The sequence below is a fragment of the Castor canadensis genome, chromosome 8 (assembly GCF_047511655.1).
Source record: "Castor canadensis chromosome 8, mCasCan1.hap1v2, whole genome shotgun sequence".
Lineage (NCBI taxonomy): Eukaryota > Metazoa > Chordata > Mammalia > Rodentia > Castoridae > Castor > Castor canadensis.
This window is the reverse complement of record NC_133393.1, coordinates 109,321,083-109,341,496: the sequence shown is the minus strand read 5'-3', so window position 1 is coordinate 109,341,496 and position 20,414 is coordinate 109,321,083. Positions and strand designations below refer to the sequence as shown.

Genomic DNA, 20,414 nt, shown 5'->3' with positions numbered 1-20,414 from the left:
GTGGGGTGGAATAACCAGGGTATTTAAGCATCTCTTAACTTCCTTCTTCCATAGTAGTTTGGGGACTCCACCTTTTGGGGTGTGTGCAAAGGCGGAAGTATTTATTGATACACTGATTCAAAAGGCTATTTTTTTTTAATGTTTGAAGAGAGATATTCTAATGTTCTAAGTGTTAATCTGTAGAAAACAATTATTGTTTAAAGATTTGGCTTAGACAGAGTTAGGAAGTAGAACTGTTTATGAAACACAAAATCTATTCTATTTTGTTATGAATTTGAGCAACCATAAAGAAAAAAATATATAAGGACTTTATATAGTTGAAATTCAGGTTTTACCCAACATTCATTTTTACTTAGTTGTTTTCTGTGCATTATTTTATATTGATCATTTTCACTTAATTTATATACTCTTTTCCACAAAATGGGCACAACACACATATCTGTCCTTTAAGGGTATGTAGCATGGTACCCCATTGCTCAGCAAGTTCCCTACTCTAGATATTTTTGATTACTACATAAATTTTATGTTATTGTTAACGAGTGTCTTACTATTATAAGGGCAGCACCTGTGGGCAACTTTTCTAACTCCTTTTCTGTAATACCTAGCCTCCCTTTTCCCTGCTAAAACATGAAAGGTCATTAAAAAGCAACAGGACTTTAAAATTCACACTGACCCAAATATAAACAGCCAACCAAGTGCTGCCTTTAAAAATAATCACCCTGGAGGCTGAGCACATTCTCAAAATCAATTCTACCAGAACTTGAAGAGAACCATGTTCTGGATCCGCATAAGAAGAAACATTCTCTTCGAGTCACCCTTATTTTTTACCAGTGACAGTGACATTCTGTTTGGCCTATAAAGATTACCAGTTTGGGCTCTAAATTGCTGTTTGGGAACCCTGTCCAAAATAAAAAATAATGCTGGCTTTCAGACTAGATCTAATTTGGAGTCTTTAATAATAAAGCGTGAGATAGAGTTGGGGAGCCAAAAGAGACTGAAAAAAGAGTTAGGGTTTGATGCCCTTAGTCTCTTCCTAACTCAATGCTTAAGAAGATCTGGTTATTATCTTTGCTGGTTGTGCCCTGTGATGCTGAAATTAAATTTCTTTCAAATATTTGCACAGTTATGGACTTGTACTTTCTTGGGGTGGAACAAGCAAACATTTGCTTGACCCTCAGAGTCAAACTGATAGCGATAATACCACATGACTTCTTCAAAGAGAAGTGGTTCTGATCCTAATAGTTATCTCTCCTGGAACAGAGATTATGGGCAGTGCCAACATGCATTTAGGATTTTATCATTTCAAGTAATGAGCAAACTATTTAAAAGTAATATAGCAAGAAGGCATGATTCTGGGGTATAGACTTTTCTCCCCAGAAAGTTTGAGTGTACTATATGTTTCATTTGGTGCAATACATGCACTTTGCTTAAATTCCAGGGTCATTTTGCTATTCTACAATAGGCAATAATTTATAAATTATTCACAATTGTTCAGTTGATTGGTTTCTCAAGATCGAGAAAAAATTATTAGTTATGATCAACTAAGATTTAGGCCTAAGGAAGGGAATTTGACAATGGATTCACAGAATGTGACTATTCCTCAATTTCAAACCAACTACAAAAGACAAAATTTTGCCACAATTTATAATATCCTAAAGGTTGTGCTGTGGAACCTGTGTTAAAGGTGGTGGGTTGAGCACAAGGGCCTATCTCTGCTCCCTCCTAAAACTTATTTAAACAGTCAAGAAAATGAGTTTAAAAAGAGCCAGGTGCTGGTCACTCACACTTGCAATCCTAACTACTCAGGAGACAGAGAGCAGGAGGATCACAGTTTAAAGTCAGCCCAGGGAAATTGTTCACAAGATCCTATCTTGAAAATACTCAATACAAAAAAGGGCTAGAGGTGTGGTTCAAGGGGTAGATTGTTTTCCTAGGAAGTGTGAGTCCCTGAGTTCAAACTCCAGTACCACCAAAAAAGAAAAATAGTATAAGCCACCAAGAGCAATAAAGAAATGACAATAGGGAATCCTCATTAAAATTTTATAGTCCAGAGTATATGAGTGGTAATTTAGGATAATAGTGAAAACTGACAATACAGTGCTTGCACATAGGAAGACAATGAAAAACAAGCTGGTTCTGGCCCTACAACCTGGAAAACACTAGGTAATCCTGCACACAGCACTAGTGGGCAGTCTATGAACAGAAGTCTGGTTGAAGTCTGTTATGTGGAGTGGTTAAACTCCCAGATCTCCTCCCCCTTCTCAATCCCAGAGGAATAATGGGAAGGTCCCTCTCAGGAAAGAATGAGCCAAAGACTCTGGACTTGAGAGTCAAGACACAGCTAAAGGGCTAGGGATGTAGCTCAGTGGCAGAGCACTCATCTAGCATACCCCTGACCCTGGGATCAATCCTCAGCACCAGAAAGAAAAAAAAGTCACAGCTAAATGCAGGGTTATAATGCCATAATGCAAATCAGGGAGATGAAGTAAAAGTCTGCACTCTCAGCCCTAAGCCAGGCCCCCAGCTTTCAACATGCACCTTGTGAGCTCCTTGATTTCTGCCTGCCACAGTGACCTCTCAGGAAGGATCCAGGAGGTTGCCTATATGGGTAGATAGCTGAACCAGGAGAAAAGACCTATCGGTACCAATGCTTTGGCCTCAGTTACTTGGTTGCCTGCAGAGTAAACCACCTAGGCTCATAGATTTTGCATTCCGTTCCTTAGAGCTTAAGTCTTATATGCAATCAATCGAAGATCACCAGACACTTCATGAAAGCCACTAATGTGAAAGATAGATCAAAATGAACACTTACAGAAGACAAACTCTGAGGAAACAGAGGCAATCAAAAATAAAATGTGAACACAAGAAAGTTTCTAAGACAGGTAAGAGAAAATATTACATCTATGGAACAAGCAAGGATGTTATAATAAAGAAAAAATTAGAGAAGAGAAGAAAGAACTCTTGGTATTATAAATAAAACTATATTATTATTAAGACATTAAGCAGAAGAGTTAAGGGATTCCCTGCATCACATTCCTGTATGTTTCAAGGACAATGGCAAGAGACGTCTTAGAGGGAATGTAGCTGCAGAGATAACTGAGTATTCATTGCTTACCTTGGGGGTCAATAACCTTGAAACAGGTTTGAATGACCACTTCAGCTTGGACAATGACCACTGTATGAACATTCCCAGGCCTAATCGTGAGACAGAAGAGCTCAAAGTCTCCCCAGATTTATGACTGTGCAGGTTCTTGAGACTCCAGGATGCTTCTGAACACAGAATGTGCTAAAAATTATTAGAAATAGCATCATTGCCTCACCTCTCAAGAGGGAGTGGAGGTCAAACATAGTTTTAAATGATTTAGAAAAACAAAGCAATGTTTCCTGCAGATACTTATGATTCAGCAAATTTTGACCCCATGGCACTACTTGATTTGGACTTGCTTATTCTGATTAGAATGAGATTGGAAAGGGAGTCCAACTCTTTTCTTAAAAATGTCTATTTTGACTCATAATTCAACTTCCCATTAATCTTAGAGGAATCTCTATGTGTTTTGGTTTTCAGTAATTCAGACTATCGTACAGACCTTGTTCACTATAATTTATGCCACCAGAATATTTTTGTTGTTGTCCTGCAATCCTGTGTTCCCTATTACTGCTAAATAATTAAATTTTACTTGGATCAGCAAGTAAAGTCCATGAAAAACTACATGAAAAAAGAGCCTCAAGGGCTGGTGGAGTGGCTTAAGTGGTAGAACTCCTGCCTAGCAAGTTTAAGGCCCTGAGTTCAAGCCACTGTACTGCCAAAAAAAAAAAGAGAGAGAGAGGCTCAAAGGGAAGCTGAGTGCTAAACCAAATTGTTTGTGTTAATAGAAGGGAGCCTTGCTATGCATTTTATTTTAGCATGACAATAGTCACTTGCCAATGGAGCTGAGATGCTTCCTTGAGTTGCAACCTTGAGTTGGGGCAGCTGCACTACACCACTGAGCAATGGTACTGTCCCTGTGGGTTTGGCTGAGGGATGCAGGGAACTTCAGCTCTTCTCTGTTAGAGAAGATGCAAAGAGGATGGATATAGGACAGCCCAGCAGGGTCTCCAGAGAAGACCAGCTGCTGACGGTTAAGGTGAAGTCATTCCTTTCTCTGCTAGTAAAGCGGCCCTCCACTGAGCTGTGCAGCAGCCTGTGACCCAGGACCAGCACCTGGAGCAGCTGCTCCCTGCCTGGATCAGAGTGGCTTCCTGTGAGAACATCCCTGCCTCAGCAGTGTGCTTGTCCCCAATCCACATGTGGCATTTTGGTGACCCCTGAGGTGCATGGGTGCTGGCAAATGGTACAGAGTTTGGGTTTGTCGAATGCAGACCAGTGTATGTTTTCTTCAAGGATTAATGATCATTTTCTGGTTATTTAGTGCTCAATATCCCTATAATGTAAGCTCCTGCTCATTAAGTGTTGATCAAACAAGGCCCAGATTTCCTTCCTGGGGGAAATAATACTATTCAACATATGCCAGAGCGTCAGGTGAAGGAATTATTCCTACCATAGTGCGCTATGGTCTCTGGCAAGAACGAAAGTGTGTTAAGAATATGTTGCTTGATCACAGCCTAAGAAATTGATAAGGAGGAACCTGCTGTGCATATTAAATGCAGCCACTGCTTCTCAGTGCACTTACCCTCTCTGTGCCTTCATGGCTGCTCTGTCCTCAATCTCCTGTGCTCTGCCCCATCCACTCTGCCTGTGGAAACCTAACTCTAAAAAGTTCCTCTTGATGCCCTCAGAATAAAGTGTTCTGTCCTATGTACTCTAATTCCATTTGCAGGACATCCCATTGAATTTACTTACTTCCATCATTCCTTCTTGTTCTAGTCTGGAAGGTCCTCTTGTTTGTCTCCACCTCCTATGGTACCTAGCCCTGATACTGGTACACAATAGGCCTATAGTAATAACCAACTATTAGAGTGGTCATCATGGCTAAATTGGAGGTACCAGGAAGTTTAAGGTCTAAAGAACACTCTAATACATCTGTAACTATGGGTCTTACTCTAATCATCAAAGTACCAATCCCTCAACAAGAAAGTGTCAGTGTTTAATCTCTCCTGAATTCATTAACTTACCAAGAAACCTGAGCCCTCACTGGACCATTCTGTACTAGATGCATAAAAATGTACAACAACAGCATGCATGAAAAAGAGGATTAGTGAGCAAGGAGACTGAGGCCCACCTAAATCTTAAAAAAGTATAAGCCAGGCAGGAGCTGAAGGGGTGGAGGTTAGGTGGGCAGCACTGCAGAAGAGGAAGTAATGTGAGCAAAGCAGTGAAAAGAGGGCAGGGCCACATCTGGAGCATTCACCAAAAAATGATTTTAAAGATGAGAACATTTCTGTGGAAGTGATACATTTAGGACACTTTGCGGAGTTTAAAAACCTTTTTGTGAAAGGCATCCTGGCTTTTAAGCTCTTAAACTGCTTTTTACACTCTTAGAGCAGTTATCTTTGCCATGAGCCATCTTCCCATGCTCCTAGTGGGAAATAATGCCTTGACACCGTTTACCTCACAGCAACTCTGCTAGGCCATCCCTGTGCTAGGACCTCAGGTTGTATAGAATCAGGCAGGTATCATTCTTGCCTGCACAGAATTTCTGGACATTAAGTCTTGGTGATTGACAACACCTTTAGTGAGGTTTGTTTTACCAAAAGGGAGGCACAGTATTTATGGGAGAAATTTGCACAGGTAAGAAACCTGTGTAGAAGGTTCCAGCTGAAAAGGATGAGTTGTGTTAGTCAAATAAAGTGGTGAGTTAATTGGGTCAGGGTGGGGCTGAAACACATGTGCTGAGCCCAGAGGCAGGAGGCAAGAGGAGGCTGATGAAGACAGTGAAAGCAGTGCAGGGATGGCTGGTGGAAAATGGCAAAGAAAATGAGGCTGGAGGAAACAGGGCCACATGTTGGTGCTTACTCCAAAAACAATAGGATTTAAAACTTAATCCCAAAGATCATGGGAAACTACTCATGACTATTAAATGGAACAGGAACAGGATCAAAACTTATTTAAAATGTCACTGTAGATGACAAATAATCCAGGTGGCAGATGACATTGTAGTATGTATAGAAGTAAGCGGGATCAGGAGGTAACTAAGAAGTTGAATAATCAAGACTTGCTGATTATCCAGACTATTTAGAGATAAAGGTAAAGGCAAAAGGAAAAAAAAATTCTTTTGTCTTTTTTTTTTTTTTTGGTGGAACTGGAATTTAAACGGAGGGCTTCAAATTTACAAAGCAAGTGCTTTGTTACTTGAGCCACACATCTCCAGGCCTTGTTTACCAAATTCTTACAAAGCCCAAGTCACTTCAAAAGTTTATAATTCTTATAAGGGCCTTATAAGTCAGTACTATTTCAATTTATATATTAATTATATGCACCCCATAAAGTAATTAGACCCCTCCCCCCAAAAAACAGTAAGCAACAGAGCTGGGATTTGGATTAAGGATAATTGTTTGTTTGTTTTTTGTACTGGTCCTAGAGATCAAACTTGGGTCTTCATGCATCTTAGGTAAGTGCTGTACTACTAAGGTACACCCCAGCCTACTTCAATGTTTTTAAAAACTCTATCCTTTGGAAGTTATATTTTGCTGAGAAGAAATTAGTGCAATAGTCCTCCCTTATCCAAGGCAGACACATTCCAAGAACTCTAGTACATGTCTGAAGCTATAGATATTCCTGAATCATATATGTGTATGTCTTCCTTTATATATATTCACATGATAAATTTTAATAAATTAGGGATAATAAAAGATTAGCAATAAATAATAATAAAACACAAGAATTACTATGCTAAGTAAAACAAGAGATACTTGAACAAAAGCACTTGGTTACCGCCAAGGTCAATCTAATTACTGAGTTGGCCACGAAGTGACTAATGAGTGGGTAGGATATTCAATGGAACAAGGGCTGATTCCCGTGCTGAGCAGTACAGAATAGGAAGGTAGGAGATTTCATCACACTACTTAGCATGTCATGAAAGCACCTTATGAATTGCTTAATTTCTGGTACGTCCCATTTTTATATTTTCAGATCTTAATTGATCATGGGTAACTTGAAACCACAGAGAATAAAATTGTGGATAAGGGAGAACTATTGTAAATAATTAAGTGAAATTTGTAGATATCAAAAGATCATACATTTGAATCCTGGGGCATTCCTATAATTAGAAATGAAATGTCAGAAAAGAGAGAGCAAGGACTGAAAAGGAGCAGTCTGTGAGGTAGGTTGTAAGGGTGGAGAAGCTGTGGGAGAAATGCTTCCAGAAGTATGAAGTGGTTTACTCTGCCAAATGCTGCTGAGAGAGCTAGTAGGATGAACAGAGAACAGACGATCTCCAAGATTGCACCAAGGAGTCATGGGAGAAGTTCTAGGGGCACAATTTTAGCTGAGGAAGGATTGCAGGGAAGTGACTTGGATGGCCACACTGACCTAAAGGCCCATCTGAGATTTGTGACTATGAATTGAAGTGAGATTTGTCAGCATGCTTGTGGGTTTTTCTCTAGTAGCAACAGCCATATGTTTATGTGCAGGTAACAGTGTAGAAGATACTAAGAATGCCACGTCTTTTTTTCATATATTTATGTAACTTTCCCCCAGAGAAAGACATGTATAAACAAAGACAAGGTGTGCATTAATGGTTAGGTGTGTATTTATTACAACTACAGTCTGCAAAACTTTACTCCTGTGATTAATTACAATAGAAGTTAACCTGTCTCTGATTTAGCTGAAATGCATGAATCAATGTAAACAAAATTAAAAAACAACAGCTTATTAATCCCTCCTTAATGCCTTCCTCTTTAGCAAGATGCATTGTAAGCGTTCTTCCAAGGGTTAAAAGAGATTGATAAATCTACCTTTAAAGTACTATAAATACATCATTTCTAAGAAAATGTTAAAACCAAAGGTCATACACTTCATGAAAACAGTCTCCATTTCCAACCATTTTAAAACTCTACTTCCTTAAAATTTTTATCTTGTCCAATAGAGTTGTTATTTTTACTGTTTTTGGAGAGGACTGAACAGATGCAGGCATCAGATGCCTATATGGTTGGCATTTTACCTAATATCAATTCAAGAAAATCCCTTGTTATATTTTTATGTAAAACTGGACAGCTTAATATCTAGATTAAATCTGGTTTATTTCATTGACAAAGAACTGATTTTACTGGAGATGTATTTGATAATCCAGGTAAAAATAAATTTTCACCAGGATTAATACTATGGGTAGACTGAAAAATGTAGTATTAGTATCAAATAATAAACTCACTAGTGAACAGTAAGACTCTTGGGAGAAAGGCTGTACTCGCTCCTGCTTCTATAAAAATACTATTTGTTGAAGGGGACACAATGGCAGTGTGACCTTTCACTGAACTACCAGTCCCATAATGTGAAAAAGAGAAGAATGAGCTGAAGAAGGAAAATTCTGCCGTTACACGCCACAGCCCCGAATATACTGAGTGAGATCTTGGTTTTGACAATGAATTCTCCATGCCACCCTAGAGAGAAATGAAACATATAGAGAAAAGGTTAGAACATGTCTCATGTAATATACATACTTCATGTCCTTTGGGGGCATGAAGTATTTAATCAATAAATAGAATATGGGCTACAGATATTAATTAAACAAAGATTATTTCTCCAAAGTACTTTGCTTCTCCCCAAAGCCCTTAGTAGAACACAGAATGCTGAACATAAATGTTGAGTTATGTGAATGGCACATTTACTTATTCTGCAATAGTACAAGATATCACAAGGAAGAAGTAGAGTGCAGAAAATCTTAAAAACCTAAGATATCCACTAAACTAATTCCAGGAGTAAAAGTATAACATTCTGATCAGTTACAGTAATTGTTTTTTCAAGGGTGGAGGTAGTACATTGTCTTTTGTAGGCCCAAAGCTGCAATTTTCAATTCTCAGAATAATAGTTTGATCTCTGAAAATACTTTCCCTGAACATATCACCAATTGGATAAAGTTTTCTGGGTTTTTTTTTTTTTTTTTTTGGTATTGGGGTTTGAACTCAGGGCCTACACCTTGAGCCACTCCAGCCCTTTTTTGTGTTGGGTTTTTTTGAGATAGGGTCTTGCAAACTATTTTCCTGGCTGGCTTCGAGCCACAATCCTCCAGATCTCTGCCTCCCGAGTAGCTAGGATTACATGTGTGAGCCACTGGCACCCGGCTAGTTTTCCCTTTTAACACTTAAAACATACCATGCTCTAATGCCTTGTGGGTCACTGACGACCCTCTTTGCACAAGCTATGGCTTGAGTGATGTCATCTTGCAACAAAGCTGAAAGAGAGGAGGTAAGGAATGGAAATGATTTTCCATTTAGATTTAGTCAGCTGCTTTGGTTCACCAACGAAAGAATACTAGAAAGTTATTTTCCAAGAGTTTGTATATCTGTGATTGTTGAAGAAATCATCTCTTCATTCTACCATTTTGACATGATACAAAACATTTTACTTCTCATATACTAGTCATTACAAGCTCTGGAATTATTAACCAACATGATGGAAGGTTCTCTTTTATACCCAACACTGTAAAAAAAAACAAAAAAACATGTCTAGTAATTTTTTACTTAGAAATTCTACAACTGAAAATGTATCCTAACAAAGTAATATGAAATCTTCCAAAACATGTATGCATAAAGCTGTTCATAGCAATTTCATAAAAGGCAAAAATAGAAACAATGTAAGTGCTTAATCATAACGAATAGAAACAGTAGATTATACAATATTCAGTGGAATTTCATTAATCCTTTAAAATGATAATATGGATTTGTGTTTATCAATATAGAAGTAATAAAATTTAATTTTTATAAAATACACTGTTTACATGTTTGCACATGCATGCATATGGGAATGTTATAACTTTACATTTATATGCATACTTGATATAAATTCTAAAAGATCATATATCAAAAGTTACCAATGGTTATAAATTTCTAGGTACTAAGATTTTGGGTTCCATTCTTTCTTACTTGTATTGTGTAAACTTTATTCAAGTAACAGATTATAATATGATACAAACTAATTGAAAAAGTACATTAACTATATTAAAGAGAATTTTCCAAAATCAATCTTTTCTCAGGAATTTTACCATTAAAAATTTAACAGGGCTGAAATTAACATAGCTATGTGGCAGATTACTGCACAAAACCTGAGTTTGATCCCCAGCACTGAAAAAACAGCAAGATCAAATTACATGATTTATATGTTACTTCTATTGTAACATGAGTTCAGGTTCTACCAATTCCATGCCTTAAACATGTAGTTAATGTTGTGTGTTCTCTTTCTTGTTAAAAAATTAGTTTCACCCTAAATAAATAAATTCATAGATTACTTTGTTAGATGTGATAATGATTATCTGAAAACTATATATTTGGAGATACAAGCTAAATACTTTACAAATTAAATATGTTTATAATTTACTTTACCATCTATCAGCAGATAAAAGTTATATATATATATATATATAAAACTTTAAAGGAAATTATCTTTAGTAATAATTTTTATTTTAGCAACACTAAACAGAAGAAGCATATGGTACTATAGCAAAATGTTAATAATTTAAAGGTGCACAGTTATACAGCTGTTTATTGTACTAATATCTAATTTTCTATGTTTAGAACATTTCATAAAAAGTAAAACTATCAATCAAAAAGGACCACACAACCAAATCATCCTTAACCATGTCTAAAGGTAGGTTGGCATTCTTCTAGAAAAGCATTAATAAGGCTGTTTATAATAAGTTAATAGATCATTCCAGAACGTTTATATATCAAAAACACCAATTTTTTTGTGATACCACTTTTTGTGTGTGTGCTTGGCATGGAATCCAGGTTCTTATCTAATTTCGAAGCTGGTTATAATGACTTTCTAGAAGTTAAGATAGAGTTTTTCTAGGTTCCTGATGCATCCTTCAAGGGCATGTCATAAACACGGGATCTCTACTCTTGTGAGATTTAACCAGAGCATCCTGTGTCATCACTCCTATCTTGTCTTACCATTGCATTGTATGCCACAGGCATTTTTTGCTCCTGGGGTTTTTCCATCATTACACCAGTAGCGGCTGTTGATCTGAAATATCCCATAATCAGTGCTTTTGTCTCCAGGATTGTAGTTAATAGCTCGTGTGTTATAACTGCTCTCCCATCTGGCCAAACACACCCCTGAAAAGAAATTATTTTAGTAACAAACAGCAACTCTAAATGGCTTATACTATATACCCTGCATTTGGCTAATTGTATTTCATTAGTGATTTATTTTACAAGTACAAAGATGTATTTAACTGATAAAATATTTTAATACAATAGTGGTTTTGTTGTTCTGAGACACGATCTCATTAACTTGCCCAGTATAGTTTTCTGGGATGAAGTTATCCTTCTGCCTCAGACTTCCAAGTAGATGAGATTACTGCTCAACCCCTTATTTTAAAGGACCCTTAAGAGAATCCCTTTATAGAGCAAATCAATTTGTTATACTAAGATAAAACAGCTGTTAAGCTCTTTCTTTCATTGTTTTTTACCATTCCCCCCCCCCTTAGGAAACATTCAACCTAGAATGCAAAGTCAACAGTTGTTGATAGGATTTGGTAAGTTCATAGAACATAGTCTGATGGAAAAAACATTTTCCATTAGAAAAAATAAGGATTTTTCTGAAAAAGATGTTCTTATAATACTCGAGGTTACATGTCAATTTATAATCCTTTTTCTTTTTTTTTTCAGGCAGGGTCTTGCTATGTTTGAGGTGACATTTAACTGGCAACCCTCCTACCTCAGCATCCCCCCCCCACCACCAGTAATGGGATTATGGAAGTGACCACCACACCTGGCTAATTAAAATCTTGAAAGCAAGAATTATAGAATTGGAAAGGCTATACTGTGATTTTATCCACCCATTAATCTATTTACTTATTCATTCAAAAATAGTTATTGAGGGGGAAATGTCTGAATTTAATCTGAAAAATGAGTGATAACATTGACATATATGGAATAATCTGTAAAGTAATTCTCATGGCACATTTTCAACTAAATGGAAAGAATGAAAATAAGTCAGCCTAGAGTGAATGATAATAATAAAACATTTCATGCATTTTCCTGTTAAAAATCTCCTGGCATGGCAGCAGAATTTAAGAAAAATACTGTATCACACTGGGGTATAACAGCATAAAATCCAAGCAGGTCCTCCAACATGTATTTTACTCAGCTAACATAGGCCATTGAGTCTGAGGCAACTGGTCAACCTAGAAGCACTAAAAAAGTACATCAGTCACTGTTTGACTTAGAATCATATAGAATTTTCCCCTCCCAAGCCTTTATTCTTTCATGAGGTATCTCTGATTTTAAAGGACCAAACTGACATTTTAAAACACTGTGAGTATACTCACAAAGAACTAAAACTGTCTATCACTCAAAGCCCCTTCTGGTCATCCATTCCTCCTAGTCCCTGTTCCTTGTGTGGCTAACTATCTAGAGGTATGAAAGGGAGTAGACTTACAGTTTGCCAGGCTGACTCCCCTGAAGCCATCCATTCCATTTCTTTTTAGTGTTCTGGCAAATTCACACCGTTCATAGATCTTGCCATGGACAGTGACAGAAAGAAGAAGACTGAGAATAAGGAGCACCTTCATGTTGACCGGGAAGCCAGACCACCAGGCTGACTAGGGTAAGCTAGACCACCAGGCTGACTAGGGTAAGCTATGGCCGATTTAACATCTTTTAACTTCCTTCTTTCTCTTGTGGTTTTGGGAGTTCCACCTTTTGGACTGGTGCAATGCAAAATGTGCTTACTGATCCACCAACTTCACTAAATTTTTTTTTAACATTTGAAGAGAGAAAACCAGTGTTCTAAAAACGAAAATATAGGAAAATGATGAAATTATACTGTTGAAAGCCTTGGCTCAGAAAGAATTGGGAAACATCACTATTTTCAAAACATCACTATTTTATTATGAAACAGATATAAAGAAAAAATGACCATTTTGTACAGCATAGTTGTGACTTTTTACCAACATTTACTTTATTGTTTTTGTATTGGTCAAGTTCACTTAATTATCATATTTATTCTTCCATACAATGGACACAATACATGAACCTGTCTTCTTAAAGGGTATAAAGTATGGCACCACATAGCTCAGCCAGTTTTCTGCTCTATACACTTTTTATTGTTATTGTAAACTTTATATCATCATAAATCAGTGTCTTACTATTGTAAATATGGCTCATGTGCAAAATTTCCTAACTCCACTTATGTTAAAACATAAATGGTCATTAAAAAGTAATAGGACTTTAACTACCATAACACATACATACAATCAAGTACTACCTTTAAAAATAGTCATGCCAGGAAGCTGAGCACATTCTCAAAAATAACACTACCAGAACTCAAAAAGAACTATGCTCTGGATCTGTCCAGAAAGAAACACTCTGAGCCACATCAAATGTCATCTCTTGGTATTCACCCTTAGTTTTGATCAACAGCAGTGTCATTCTGGTGGCCTGTAAACATACCAGGCGTGGGCACTAACTTACTATTTGGGAATTCTGACCAAAATAAAGAATAATCCCACTTTTCATACCAGATCTAAATATTTTCTTGCTATCCATAGCCAAACTGACAGCACTGATATAGTGTGTCTTTTTCACAGGAAGAAGTGGTTCTGATGCCATAAATTATGTCCCCTGGGGCAGGTGTTAAGGACAGTAACAACATTCAATTATAACTTTAACATTTCATGTGAAATAATTACTAAGCTATTTAAAAATAAAATAGCATATAGGCATCATTTTGAGGCAGAGATTTTTTTCTCCCAGAAATTTTGTATGATGATATTGTATTTGGCATAATATATGCATGTTATTGTTTTAGGATAGGTGTATACAGTTTTTTGTTGCATTACAGTGGGTAATATTTTATTAATTATTCATAATTCATTCAGCTTCTCTGTTTCCCAAGAAAAAGAAAAGCTAATTAATTATTCTGAATGTTGGGGGCTTCAGGCCTAGGAAAGGCTATCTCAGACTTTTCACTCTTTTTTTTTTTTTTTGATTGACAGGAGCTTTACCACTTGAGCCAGTCCACCAGCCTGACTGAACCAACTTGAAACCAAGCTTGAAAGATAAATATTTGTACAATTGATATGCAAAAGAATGTACTGTGGAGCCTGGGTTAAGGTTGGTAGGGTAAGCACACAGCTCTATTTTGTGTTCCCTTGCAAATGCCATTAAACATTAACAAATGAAGTTTTAAAATGCATAAACAAAGTCAGGCACACCAGTGCACACCTGTAGTTCCAACTATTTTTTAAGCTGACAATAGAGGAATGCTTGAGTCCACCAGTTTGAGACCAGCCTAAGCTACACAGTGAGACTCCCTATCTTAAAATTAATTAATGTGGAAAAGGAAGGGTGTAAGGCAACAAGGGCATTGGAAAAGCAGAAGACATGGGAATAGACAAAAATTTATAATCCAGAGTGGATGAGTATGAATACAGGATAAAGGGGAGGGGACACCCAAATACTTGCAGAAGGAAAAATCAATGAAAAGCAAGCTGGTTCTGGTCCTACAACCTGGAAAACATGAGATAACCTTGCCTGCAGCACTGGATGGCAGTGTTATTATGCACAGGAAGACTGGTTGGAAGTATGTCTGTGGAGTAAACTCCAGATCTTCTCCAGGCAAGGAAACTAGGTTGCTGCCCTTTCTCATCCCAGAAGAATGATGGGAAGATCGCTTTTAGGAGAAGATGAGCCAAAGACTCTGGATTTGAGAGTCCTGACACAGCTAAAGGGCTGGGGATGTAGCTCAGTGGCAGAGCACTAGTATACTAGTGCACTAGCTCCACTGTGGAGAGCCTGATGGAGCTGTCCCACTTCCACTCCCTCCACATCTTCTCCAGCAGCCATGCTTCCACACAGAGGTGAGCAGAGGTCCCCCTGAAGCCCTCAGCCAAACCCATCAGAGCAGCACCGCTGAGCAGTGAGTGCAGGGCTGCTGCCCTAACCTGAGTCTCATGGTACCCACTAGCCACAAGGAAGCAGTGGCTCCACTGGCAAGTAACTATTGTCACTCTAAGAAAATGAATGGCAAGGCTTCCTTTTATTATCACAAACGATTTTGATTTACCTGCATTAACAGTTTTCTGAGGCTATTTTTTTTCATACAGTTTGTCATGTTCCTTATTTACAGCCCCAAGTAGAGTTTCATTATTTAATAGAAAAAACAGGATTCACAAACAAGACAAAATAAAACAAAACACACTACATTACCACATTGGTGGCTACTAGTAGTGGAGGTTACTAGTGTACTAGCATACCTGTGGCCCTGGGATCAATCCTCTGCACCAGAAAGAATAAAAAAAAATCACAGCTAAATGCAGGGTTATAATGCCATAATGAAAATAGGGAGATGAAGTAAAAGTCTACGCTCTCAGCCCTAAGCCAGGCCCCCAGCTTTCAACCTTGCACCTTGTGAGCTCCTTAATTTTTGCCTGCCTCAGTGACATCTCAGGGGAGGATCCAGGAGGTTGCCTATATGGGGTAAATATCTGAACCAGGAGAAAAGACCTATTGATATCAATAACTGAATTGCCTGTAGTGTGTCCCACCCAGGCTCATAGATTTTACATTCAGCTCCTTAGTGCTTAAGGCTTATGTGATTAACAAAGATCAAAAGTCATTAATGTGAAAGATAGATCAAAACAAACATTTAGAGAACAAAAACTCAGAGGAAAGCGAAAATAAAATGTGAACTAATGAGTTTCTCACAGAGATTGGAGGAATTATCACATTTATGGAACAAGCAGGGATGCTATAATAAAGGAATAATCAGAATTACAAAAAAAGCAGACCTCAGTATTAATAAACACGACCACACTAATAATATATTTAATAGAAGAGTCAAAAGATGCCCTGCATCCCACACCTACATGTTTACAGAACAATGGTAAAGGTCTCTTGAATGCTCCGTACTTCTGGGGGAACTGAGTGCTCATTGCCCTACCTTGGGAGTCAACAAACTCAGAAAAGGAGTCTTGAATAACCATGTCAGCTTGATCAATGACCACTGTTTGAACATCACAGATGTGACCCTGACAGACTGGGGTCCTAAGGGATCTCCAGACTTCTGTGTAGTTTCTTGAGACTCTTGGAAGTTAATGGAATAGAGAATCTGATATATTCTTTTTAAAGTTTTAAAAACATCATCATTGCCTCAGCACTCAGGGGAAAGTGGAGCTGAGAGACAAATTTCGTGTTTAGAAAAATAAAGCTAAGTGCTGTTTCTTGCATCCATTCATTGTATGGCAAATTTGCACCCACTACACTATTCAAGTTAGACTTGCTTGTTCTGATTAGAAGGACGTCGGGAAGTTGGAAGTGAGATGTTTCCTGGGAATCATAGGGTTTAAACTATTTTTCTGAAAAATGCCTTTTTGGTTCCATGATTAAGATTTCTAATTAGCCTAGAGGAAATCCTAGGTGTTTTGGTTTCTAGGGATTCAGACAATGGGGCAGACCTCTCTGTCTTCTTCAGTTTGTTTAATTATAATTTTGCCACCAATGTGGTAATGTAGTGTATTTTGTTTTGCTTTGTCTTGTTTCTGAATCCTGTTTTTCCTATTAGTATTAAATAATGAAAATCTACTTGGGGCTGTAAATAAGGAACATGACAAACTGTATGAAAAAAAATAGCCTCAGAAAACTGTTAATGCAGGTAAATCAAAATTGTTTGTGATAATAAAAGGAAGCCTTGCCTTCCTTGTCACTCATTTTCTTAGAGTGACAATAGTTACTTGCCAGTGGAGCCACTGCTTCCTTGTGGCTAGTGGGTACCATGAGACTCAGGTTAGGGCAGCAGCCCTGCACTCACTGCTCAGCGGTGCTGCTCTGATGGGTTTGACTGAGGGCTTCAGGGGGACCTCTGCTCACCTCTGTGTGGAAGCATGGCTGCTGGAGAAGATGTGGAGGGAGTGGAAGTGGGACAGCTCCATCAGGCTCTCCAGAGAAGTCTAGATGCTGAAGGTTACGGTGAAATCATTCCTTTCTCTGCTAAAAGAGCTGCCCTCCATTGAGCTGTGCAACAGCCTGTGACCCAGGACCAGCAACTGGAGCGGCTGCTCCCTGCCTGGGTCAGAGGGATTCCTGTGGAACATCCCTGCCTCCTCAGTGACATTTTGTAGACCCTGAGGTACACAGATGCTATCAAATGGTACATAGTTTGGTTTGCCAAATGCAGACCAGTGTACGTTTTCTTCAAGGATTAATGATCGTTTTCTGGTTATTTAGTGTTCAATATCCATATAATATAAGGTCCTGCTCATTGAGCGGGAGCCCAAGCCCAGACTTTACTTCCTAGGTCTTTTGATTCCATCTAGAGCTCAGAAGTCATCCAAGGTTAACTGGTGCTGTGGTCTTGCTGTCAGGTAACTGGTTAATACTGAGAGAAAACCGTATCATTCGACGTACGCCAGAGCTCTGGGTAAAGGAATTATTTCTACCATAGTGTGCTGTGGTAAGAACCACAAGTTACTGTGTTAAGAAACATGTTGCTTAATCACAGCCTAAGAAATTGTCAAATAGGAGCCCACTGTACCTTTAACCTGCAGTCTCACAGAAGAATTCACTGTTCCTGGTGCTTGCTGTATGCACTCTCCCTATCACTTCACTACTGCTCTGTCCCATCTACTCTGCTTGTGGAAACCTCCTATTTCTGTAAAGCTTCTCTTGGTGCCATGAGAATGAAATATTTTTTTCTTATTTACTCTAACAGAATTTTCAGAGCACCTCCATTGCATTCACGTGGCTGTCCTTCTTCTTCTTGCTTAGAAGGTCCTCTAGCTCCTCTGTCTCTCATGGCATCTAGCCCCCATCTTGGTATGGCAGGCCTGTACTGATAACCAGCTATTACAGTGGCCATTATGGCTGAATTGAAGATACCAGGACATTTAAGATCTGTATAAGCCTCCAACATACATCTGTATTCATGGATCTTTTAGTAATAAAAGCACCAGTTCCTCAACAAGAAAGTTTCAGTGTTTCACCAGCCCTAAATTATCCTGAAGGCAAAACTTAGCCCTCAGTTGGCCCATTCTGTGTTAGGTATAGGGAGTTATAGGACAACAGAGCAAGCATGAAGGAGAGGGGTAGTGAGGGAGTAGAGGGAGGCTCACTCAAATATTTTAAAACTATGAGCAGGAAGACACTGCAGGGGTTTGAGGGCACTGATCAGTGTTGTGTGTGGACAGAGGAAGCAATGAGAGCAAAGGCAGGGAGCAGAGGGAGGGGCCACAGCTGGAGGAATCACCAAAAATAGTCTTAAAGGTAAGAACATTTGCATACATGAGATAGAAGTTAAGAAACTTTGAGAGATATACTTAAGTATATAGCCAGGAAAGGCACCTTGGCTTTTAAGATTTAAGCTCCTACTAACACGCTTAGAGCAGTTGTCTTTGCCATGAGCCATCTTCCCCTGCTCCTAGTGGGAACTAATGCCTTGACACTACCTCACAGCTACTCTCTGCTAGGACCTCAGGTTGTGTAGGAACCAGGCAGGTATCATTCTTGCCCTCATGGAGTTTCTGGAAATTAAGTCTTGGTGATTGAAAACACCTTTAGTGTGATGAGTTTTACAGAAAGGTAGGCACAGTGTTCATGGGAGAAATTTACACAGCTGAGAAACCTGTGTGGGAGGTTCCAGCAGAAAAGGATGAGTTGTGTTAGGCAAATGAAAAGGTGAGTTAATTGGGTCAGGGTGGGGCTGAAACACATGTGCTGAGCCCAGAGGCAGGAGGCAAGAGGAGGCTGATGAAGACACTGAAAGCAGTGCAGGGATGGCTGGTGAAAAATGGCAAAGAAAATGAGGTTGGAGTGAACAAGGCCATATGTTGGTGCTTACTCCAAAAACAATGGGATTTAGAACTTAATCCCAAAGATCATGGGAAACTATTCATGAGTATTAAAGTGGGGAGTAGCAGGATCAAAATGTTTTGTTAAAACCACTGAAGAATGGACTTAGGGATTTCTGCTAGAGCACTGACAAATAATACAGGTGGCAGATGACATTGGATTATGAATAGAACTGAGAGGGATCAGCACCTATTTAGTAGGTTGAATAATCAAGATCTGGTGATTATCCAGACTATTTGGAGATAAAGGAAATAATACTAGCTTTGTTTATCAAATACTTATAAAGTGTTACTCAATAAATATTGTAATTCTTACAAGAGTCTTATGAGTATTTTTATTTTCTAAATGAATAATATGTACTCATAGGGGTAAAGTAACTTGCCCATAGAAATATAGTAAGTGGCTAACTAGGTTTTGGATTCAGGTTAGTTCAATCCTTCTTTTAAATCAACCACACCACCTTGCAAAAATTGGAAAGGGAATAAATTCTATTGAGAACCAATTCTCACCCCTTGAAATATAACCTGTGTGCCTTCCCTTTTCTGATATCAGTTCTGATATAGTTTTGTAAACTCATTTTATGTTGTTTATTTTAAAAGTGTTTCTCTGAGAGCCTGATTTAACACCAGGAAATGCCATTAAAAACCTAAAGGGTAATTTATTAATAAGTATCCCCGGTGTTGAATAACTGATTAATTCTGGAAGGGTTTTGATTTCTTTGTGAACACTTTCTCAATACTCTGTTATTTCTGTTATCTTTTAAGCTTTCAGAACCAAAACAAGAGAATTTTGGCTGAATCTCACTTCCTCTTTCAGCATTATAAATAAATGCTTTTATTACTTGCTTTGATCAAGTTACAAAAGTTCCTTCTCTATTTACACAACTGAATGTTCAACAATTGAGAAATTATAATGACATTGTTGAGTAATTTTTCAAATATTGTGAAATCCCAGCCTTGTTTGCAAAGAAATGGAAATGTTCCCACTTTTAGTCCCTGCTTTCAGGATTTCATTTCTGTATTAAATATGATCTTTGAAATTGAGTTTCCATATAATTTTTTCATTTGTGATTATGCAACTGTACATTCATTAAATTCTTTCAGTGATTTCAGGGTGTACATGAACTCTGAAAACATCACAAAACGTTGGGAAGAGGGAAGAAATTGTCGTAATTAGAATGGGTTCATATTCTTCAGCATATTTTCCTTCCTCTTGACAAATAAACGTTTTGTTGTCACTCATAGCAAGCAACATAAAATCCTTTAACTTTTTTTTCTTTGTAGTGCTAGGGATGGAACCCTTCCCTCATGCATGGTAGGCAACTACTCTACCTCTGAGCTACATCCTGTGGCCCTTAAGTTATTTTGGATCTAGCAATACTATCTTATTCTTCCTTTCCTTCTCTTTCCCAACTCAGATCAATAGCATACCTCTGTGAGGTGCCTTGTTGCCAGCATGGAACAGTTTATTTC

General features: G+C 38.1%; 1 protein-coding gene across 1 annotated transcript; it reads right to left on the bottom strand.

Annotated features, from left to right (window-relative positions):
* Positions 1 to 7,670: 7,670 nt before the first annotated feature.
* LOC109693330 (lysozyme C) lies at positions 7,671 to 12,780 on the bottom strand. The gene is made up of 4 exons (XM_020174579.2): positions 12,536 to 12,780; positions 11,044 to 11,208; positions 9,248 to 9,326; positions 7,671 to 8,535 (listed from the first exon to the last, which is right to left on the bottom strand). The coding sequence occupies exons 1-4, from the start codon at positions 12,666 to 12,668 to the stop codon at positions 8,469 to 8,471; spliced, it is 444 nt and encodes a 147-aa protein (XP_020030168.1). The 5' UTR covers positions 12,669 to 12,780; the 3' UTR covers positions 7,671 to 8,468.
* Positions 12,781 to 20,414: the final 7,634 nt, after the last annotated feature.

Coding starts and splice junctions, on each gene's coding strand:
- LOC109693330 (XM_020174579.2), bottom strand. CDS start 12,668: ATGAAGGTGCTCCTTATTCTCAGTCTTCTTCTTTCTGTCACTGTCCAT. Junction 11,209..12,535: donor GGGAGTCAGCCTGGCAAACT/GTAAGTCTACTC, acceptor ATTTCTTTTCAG/GGGTGTGTTTGGCCAGATGG. Junction 8,536..9,247: donor CCACAAGGCATTAGAGCATG/GTATGTTTTAAG, acceptor ATTTCTCTCTAG/GGTGGCATGGAGAATTCATT.